At 37.5% G+C, this 8,096-nt stretch overlaps 1 protein-coding gene across 1 annotated transcript; it reads left to right on the top strand.

The window, feature by feature from the left end:
- Nucleotides 1-3,163: 3,163 nt before the first annotated feature.
- Nucleotides 3,164-7,326, top strand: btg4 (B-cell translocation gene 4). Its single transcript, XM_046040326.1, has 4 exons — nucleotides 3,164-3,642; nucleotides 4,634-4,771; nucleotides 6,166-6,430; nucleotides 6,783-7,326. Exons 1-4 carry the CDS (start codon nucleotides 3,470-3,472, stop codon nucleotides 6,996-6,998), a joined length of 792 nt encoding a protein of 263 aa, XP_045896282.1. The 5' UTR covers nucleotides 3,164-3,469; the 3' UTR covers nucleotides 6,999-7,326.
- Nucleotides 7,327-8,096: the final 770 nt, after the last annotated feature.

Raw genomic sequence — 8,096 nt, 5'->3', positions numbered from 1 at the left:
TTGTTTCTGTATCAGTTCATTTATTTCTTGTTAGTTTGGTTACGCTGGTAAAATCACTTTCCTGGATTTTAATATTTTAAATATGGCAGTTTGGAAGAAGTAATTTTGATTAGTTAGTTTCTCTCTATACAGAAACTAGAACCTTTACCAGCTGCTCTAGGACACGCTGTCATGTAGCGTCTGCATGTCACCACAGGAAGGTGCTGTTGACTAAAACAATGTAGCTGCAACTAAAAAAAAAAAAAAAAAAGACAATTTGTTTATCACATTTTCAAAAAATAGAGTGAGGAAATTTTAATCTAGTATATCTGATATAGGTCTCAAGAGCCCAAAACGATTTTTTTTTTGTCTGACCAACAGTCCAAGGTCCAAAAAAGATCATGAGTTTAGGATCATATTACACAAAAAGCTGCAAATCCTTACTTTAAGAAGCTGGAACAAGCACATTTTTGCTTAAAAACTTTATTTATAACTTTTATTTAACTGACTATTAGATGAATAATTTTAACTGTTAAATAATTCAAACTAAATAAAGAATTGGAAAACATCAAATGTGCCTCACAATGTGGCGGTGCCAGATTTTCATGCTTTTGTTACACAGACTGTTAGAGATTTATAAAACATTTGTGTCAGAAGTTGGTTGTTGTCCTTTAGTTATGAATGTGAGATAAAGACTTTTTATACAGAATAAGGAATACTGATTCTTTTTCAGCTTTACAAAATGTGCAAAACATCTTTATATTTACTTGTTAAGTTGTTACAAGGATAAATATTTTTAGGTGAAGTTATTAAAGACATATATATATATATATATATATATATATATATATTTATATAGTTATATATATATATATATATATATATTTATATAGTTATATATATATATATATATATATTTATATAGTTATATATATATATAGTTATATATATATATATATATATATAGTTATATAGTTATATATATATATATATATATATATAGTTATATAGTTATATATATATATATATATATATATATATATATATATATAGTTATATAGTGTTTATGTCTGAATACAAGCTCTTGAATTTTGTGAACCTTTTATGATATGGATGACTGGAATAATGAAATATTAGGCCTACACTTTTTATCTATTAGATCTATCACAATGTTTACATATAGAAAACATTGTGTTGCCTTGGTGATCTTAACAGCATTTTATGCAAAATGCAGCACTTCCCAAGTAACCAAGGACTTGATGATATTGTGGATTTCTCTACAACGGCGAGGACGAGACCAATCCAAATGATTAGTGCAGACATTTTCAGTCATCAAAGTGATTCATTGATTTAGTTTAAAAATGGATTTCACTGCACAGTGATGGGGTGAAATGTTCAAAGAACTTTAATATTACTAGTTAGTAGTAGTAGTAGTAGTAGTAAATTAGAATTTTATTAGTATACTTATTAGTAGAAATGACATGATTAGTTCAATCTACATTATAAAAGTACATAAGATTTATTGATGATAAAAAAAATAGTTGTTGACCTACTTAACATCAACTCTTTACTGTTATCTGTCTTTATCATAAGTTGCTGTTTGTCTCCACTTATTGACTGACTCACTTTTACACATATATTCTTACTCTGACTCGGGGAAAGGTTTTAACTAGCTGGGACAAAAACATTTCCATTTCTATCTGACCACTCAGATGCAGTTAAAACAATTCAAACAAACATTTATATTGATAATGTTTTACTGATTTTAAATTATAATGGAGTGCATAACAATTGCAAACATGTCAATGATGTGAGGTTGGGCTTTATTTGGGGGAAATCTGTATAAAGCTATGCTCAAGGTATTTTTTTTATCTATTTTTCATGGTGCAGCTATAAAAACTGATGTTTACATTTTACAAAGATGGTGGTGGTCCAAATCTTCCATAAGTGTTCAACTGTGTTGAGATTTAGTGACCGTAAAGGCTTTAACATTTTCATACTCACCAAACCTTTCAGTGAGTGATTTGATGTTTTTCTACTCTTTTATTCAGGATTTTCATTTAATTTCCCCTGTTTGTATATGTTGTCAGATAGTGTGGAATAAAGTGATATTAAGAACCTTAAAACCACTTAATTGAGATATTGTTTATTTTAACGGTTTAATGGTCTAAGACATTGGACCGACCACTGAAGCAGACCTTGAAGGGCCTTCACAATAGCTTTGCCCACAGATGAAAACCTGACAACAGCGTTCTTCTTTAGAGTTGGATCTGGTACAATCAGGTGAGCCTTCAAGGCCTAGATGAGAAGATCGTCAGCAGTTGGGTCCTGTGAAACTATGGCTTTCAGACGCACCGAATTTGCTTGGAGAAGTGATGTCCGAGTCTTCTTTGTGGTAGGCAATAATCAATCCTGCAAGCAGCAGGATTAACAATTTATTTTTCAATGCTTGTGGCTTCATTCTGTTACAATTCAAGTATGACAAATCTGTTAGGCTAAATGTGAACTGACACAACTGCCTGCTCTCACTTCAGCTACACTTTTAGAGGTAGTGACACTGAATAGAAAATAAAATAGATCATTTCTTAAACTTTAAATTGTTCAAAATCAACTAAAAAAGATTTTTATTGAAAAGTGCCCAGTCATAAGAGTGTGTTTGCATAACATTTTACATCCACAGGCACATTTATTCAGAATTTACAATGGTTTCTTTGCATCCGAGGGGCTTTTTCCTGTAAATTAAGTGTTTTCTTATGTTATTGAATCTGAATTTACAGAAAACATCTTTTTGTTTTAACGCCAACTATTTCTTGGCAGAGAATTACATCAAACCGATTTCACTCGAGTCAGACTTGAATTAACTCTACATGGAGTGATATGTGTGAAACTTGATTTAACTTGACCCTTTAATATTTCCTCTGCTAGGAATTTAGATTTAGTGTCTAACTGTACTTTGTCATTCTGTATCATAAAAATGATTTTCTTCACATTTCAACAATGAATTGGTGCAGAGAGGGGGTGAGTTGTTATTGTATTTTTTGCTAATCCGACTATCAAGTAAGCAATTACACACACACACACACACAAATTCATCAACTCAACCAGCTTCAGCTGTGTCAGCTTGTCACACACCTGAACTGTGGTTTTATTTAACCACATGGGAAACTAAGGAGGGAGGGACTCTTTTAGTATCTGATACATGTTTCTATTACTGAACAAGCTGCTGCTTCATACACAGATTTAGGTGTATCTAGATAATTTGATATTTATTGGTGTAGTAGCATGTGAAATCAAAGTTCTCTCTGGTCTCCAGCAGCAAATATGTTTGCTTAAATAGTCTGGTTTCCAGTTTATATTAAGTTTTATATGTTTTTTTGATTTTCAGTAGGTTCACCCTACACATGTTTTATGCTCTGTAGAAGTTTTTAAGCAGCACAGGTTGGAGTTTGCTGTGTGGTTTAGAAAGCTAGAAGTTAGAGAGTGTGTAGCCATGAAGGAGGAGATTGCTGCTGCTGTGTTTTTCATGGCTCGGCTGGTGAAGAGATATGGCTGTCTGGATAATGACAGCAGGGAGCGCTTTGCCGCTGCCCTCACCTCTGTTCTGTTTGAGAAGTACAAGAACCACTGGCACCCGAACGCCCCCAGCAAGGGACAGGCCTACAGGTCAGTAAACCCTTTTAAAAAATCTCTTTTCTTCCAAAATATAAAACAGCAATGCAACAAACAAAATCTGTGCACATGGTAATTGAAGTAAAATAAGCCAAAATAATAAGTGGGGACACAATGTATAAGTGAAATGCCATGTAAACAATAGAGAATTTGAAACCATGCTATGCAACTTTTTGAAAGAAGAAATAACACATTATTCTTTCACAAACCAAAATGTTTAAGTCATGAAACAAACCCCTGCTCAATTCAATAATCCTTTCTTTTATTATTTCTTTTAATTGTGCTACTGTTTCACGCTTTCCCTGTAATTGTCAGCGACTACTGAGCACAAGTTTATATAAGCTGTCTAAAACCAACCCACTCTTCACCATTTATTTTTTTTTTGCATCATTGTCTTTTTTGTTTCCTACTGGGATTGTTTGAGGCACTACTCTATAGAGCATAAGAATTTAGTTATGTGATGTTTCCAGCAGCAATGACTTAATGTTGCTTTCAAGAAATGTTGAATGATGAACGGTAAAATACATTGAAGAGTCAAACACTTGAAATACACACTTGCACACAATGTTGGGTCAGTGAGGTGTGGGTCACGGTTTCCTCTCACTTGTTTTTTTTTTTTTTGTTTGTTTTTCCTAGTACCATGGGGATAAGTTAGCTTATGTTCCCAGGTTTTGAGACATCTTGATTTCTTCCATTACAATGAAAGTGAGTGAAATTTAATGTGTGGTGCTCACAGAAATTGGATTCCATTTACAGCAAAAAAGTTGAATTTACAAACAATACAATTCTCCCATTTGACACTAGTGGTTTCATACTTTACTGGGTGTTCGTGTTCAGGTGTGATCGTCAGTTCAAGACAAAGGTAGTTCCAGTGAGAACAGGGTGTTGTATCGGGGAATGCATGTTGCTGATAACTTTTGTCATGAGCAAAATCTAATTGCTGAAGCAGAGTTGTGTTGAGCTGAACATCACTGCTGTGTTTCAGGTGTCTGCGTATGAACCCTGTGCGGCTGCAGGACCCGGTGCTGCAGCAGGTCTGTGAGAGGAGCGCGGTGCGTTACGAGGATCTGGGCCTTCCCCAGGAAATGACGGTGTGGGTTGACCCTGGAGAGGTGTCCTGCAGGTCAGGCAGCTTAATTCAGTAAACTGCAGCTCTTCACTGGTGCTGCTGCTTTGTTTTGAATTTCAGTTTGTACACAACTTCAGTTAATTTGAACTGTTTTTATTTATACGCTTTTCAGAAAGTCATAGTGTCATACAGCAAACAGACCAACAGAAACATCACCAGAGTGCTATACAATTTATACTAAAGTGCAGCTCCCCTGATACCGGTTAGTGTAATTTATACTTCTGAGTCGAACTGACAGCGTAGGCTACGCAGAGGCTACGCCGTAGCCTGACATCCACCTCCTCCAAAATGTAACTACGCGTCAAGTCGACATGAACCGTAAGCACTGCGATTGGTCGGCTGGTTAGCCATGCAATGCCTTCGAGCTGACCGGAAGTACTCCATACTTTGTAGTAACTTACTAGCGGCCAAAACGGCGGATGTAACACGGTGGATCAATATATTTGAACGTCACAACCCGAGCGAAATGACTTGTTTTACGATCAGAATGTGATCCCTTCGGTCGGTAACATTTGAGACCAGCCGCACGTACACAATTTTACCCCCACTCACGTTAGCGGAGCACTAAACCTGAAGTTGGCCTGCAAGGCCGGCAAAAGTCAACACGGTGGACACTGAAGCGCTACCGCCGACTAGCGTTTGGGGATGTAATTGCAGAATGACGGCTACACCGACAGTATAAATGCCTGGCTGCGTGGGTAACTACGCATGTAGACGCTACGCAGGAGTATAAATCAAGCTTAACTTGTGACTGCGATATTATAACCCAAACTCATGGCCCAACAAGGTGAACAACAAACGCATGTGTACATTTTCGGCTCGGGATTGTGCTTTTCTTTGGCAAGCCTTCAACTCAATCATGATTTCAGTTAAATGCTAAAGTTACTGTTACCTTGTCTGTGATCCGCTGGCAGAACACCGGGTGCTTTCTGATCATGGACTGACAGTTTTCTTTTGAGCTTGAAATAATCACATACTTTGGACACTTTCTTCTTCGTCCCTAGCTATTTTCTCTCTTCACGTCATGTTCACAGCGTAGGTGCGACTGTAATGTCCATGGGGGAAAGTGTGCTATATAGTTTATATGGATTAAAGAAGCATCGATGCAAAGAATTTCAGTGCTTTTTAGTAATCGATGAATAGTTTCAGCCCTAAATTAGTGAGCTTTTAGTGATTTCTTTTTTTTTAAAGCTTAACGAGCCCCCTGAACTAATGCCTAGATTAATTTAAAATCCAAGGAGCAGTGTACCAACTCGCAGCTGCTGCCATGTTGGAAATGTATTGGGAGAGGGTGGGTCTTTTCAAATATGAAATGCATGAACTTGCTTTTTAGCAATATATAGTGTAATATAGTTTTTGTAGCTAATTGGTTTGTTCTTCCCTTGCAGGTACGGCGAACACAGCACTCCCTTCTGCGTCTCTGTGGTGGACGGCTCTCGACGTGGAGATGGTGAATTTTCCCGTCGCATCCATGATGCTGTGGAGCGGGCAAGCCTTGATGTCCCGTCATGTAGCTCTTCAGATGAGGAGGAGGGGGGAGGTGACAACAGCATTAGCAGCAGCTTTTCCGCTCTTTGCCCTGCACCAATCCCACCCATCAACCAGGAGCTCAAAACCATCCCAACGGTCAGCAACCCCAACAGTGTCTACCGGGTAGGTCAAACACACAAAGGCTAATGCCTGATTTTTAACTGTGACCATGATCTCTTCATAATCAAACCACACCATAGTTATCATGCACAGATGTTTTTGGCACTGGACATGGTCTGAAATTTCGCCAACTTGTCCAACGTGAATGTTGTCTGGCAATAGGGTTACATAACTTCGACTTAATGCTCATTAACATAGTTGAGAGATGGAACCAGATTGCCTGTAAAGCAACTGCTTCATCTTCAGGCCCATAACAAATGCTGAAGAATAGGACACAGACCAATCTTTTGACTACAGAACATTGAATGAACCTTTTTAAGTTTTTGTCCTGATCCTTTACTCCTCTCGCCCTCAGTTCAGTGAATTTTCTGCAGGGGCCCCTCAGACCTGGCTAAGGGACAAGCGGAAGGCCTTTGCTGGGGACGCATTCCCATCTCATCCTCCTCCTCCAGCTGCATGTCCGACGCCCCAGTTCTCCAGCCAGAAAGGCTTAAAGTCCTATCGAGCTACATTCACCTTTGCTGGGCCTCGTGTTGACAAGTACCATTGGGTCAGCAAATCCCGGTCCTAGAGTGAGCTGCGCCTTCAACATGGAACCGCAGTCGGGTTACTGCTTGGGACGGCAGCCGTGATGCTGGAACAAAGCACCATAAAACCCTGTTTGCAGGGGAAAAAGGCTTCAGGACAGTTTATCTTTAATGGTTAAAAGTGTCAACGATTTATAATTATGCTGTTAAAGCATGTTTTTAAACTTTGAAATATTCAAGTATTTTAAATTATTCTCCCTTATAAATGTTTTAAAACTAAAATAAGTGTAAATAAAGTAACATTGAACTGTCATTGAAAAGAAATGTGTCCGTGTCAGCTCTGCTGTTATATAAAAGTGTTTTCTGTCTTCATGTTTTGGTTCATCTCATTTTAAAGATGTGGTATTATGCTCATTTTCAGGCTCAAAATCCTATACAGGGGTTGTACCAGAACAGGCTTACATGGTTTCATTTTCAAAACACCATATTTTGTCATACTGCACATTGCTGCCACTTTTCACCCTGTATTGAAGGCTTTGTTTTAGCTATGGAGTGATGCATCTTGCTGCTTTTATTTTTTAACCTAATGAGTAAAAAAGGAAAAATGCAAGCCTAATGGTATGAACAGATGTCTCATTCAGCTCAGTGGCTCTGCCTGATGCCTGTGCATTAGAGATGCATTAAAGGATATTTTCAATCTGTGCTAGTATCATAAAACATTACAGCCCTAGTTGTAATAAATGCACAAACAAGTTTTTGTTGCGCTTTTTCTTAGCGCATGTAAACTGCACCTTCAACAGCCCATTTCCAGGTTTGCACTGCCTTAGTAAACATCTATCATCAGTTGTATTTGACTGTGAACGGGGTTTGGGATGAGACATAAGGCACAGAGTGTACGGGAGATCGTGGTTAGACCAAAATAAAGATCAAATAAAACTAAACTTTCTCCTCAGGATTCCCATTCATATAAAATACTACACTCCTCCATGGAATATACATAGCAATATGCATTGACCACGTATCAAATAGTTTCAAGGATAAGATGACATGATTCAATACTTTGTGGATCTCCATTGCCCTCCACTCAGCCCTCACACACTTTCAGAAAATTGATCAAATTAAACTTTTGATGAACGACATCC

This window comes from Micropterus dolomieu, linkage group LG23 (genome assembly GCF_021292245.1).
Source record: "Micropterus dolomieu isolate WLL.071019.BEF.003 ecotype Adirondacks linkage group LG23, ASM2129224v1, whole genome shotgun sequence".
Classification (NCBI taxonomy): domain Eukaryota; kingdom Metazoa; phylum Chordata; class Actinopteri; order Centrarchiformes; family Centrarchidae; genus Micropterus; species Micropterus dolomieu.
Note: the sequence above shows the minus strand (reverse complement) of the source record. Positions and strands in the feature narration are given on the sequence as shown.

Excerpts from the sequence above, each read along its gene's own strand:
- btg4 (XM_046040326.1), top strand. The coding sequence starts at position 3,470 with ATGAAGGAGGAGATTGCTGCTGCTGTGTTTTTCATGGCTCGGCTGGTG. Across the intron at positions 3,643-4,633 it reads AGCAAGGGACAGGCCTACAG|GTGTCTGCGTATGAACCCTG; the intron begins GTCAGTAAACCC and ends GCTGTGTTTCAG. Across the intron at positions 4,772-6,165 it reads CCTGGAGAGGTGTCCTGCAG|GTACGGCGAACACAGCACTC; the intron begins GTCAGGCAGCTT and ends CTTCCCTTGCAG.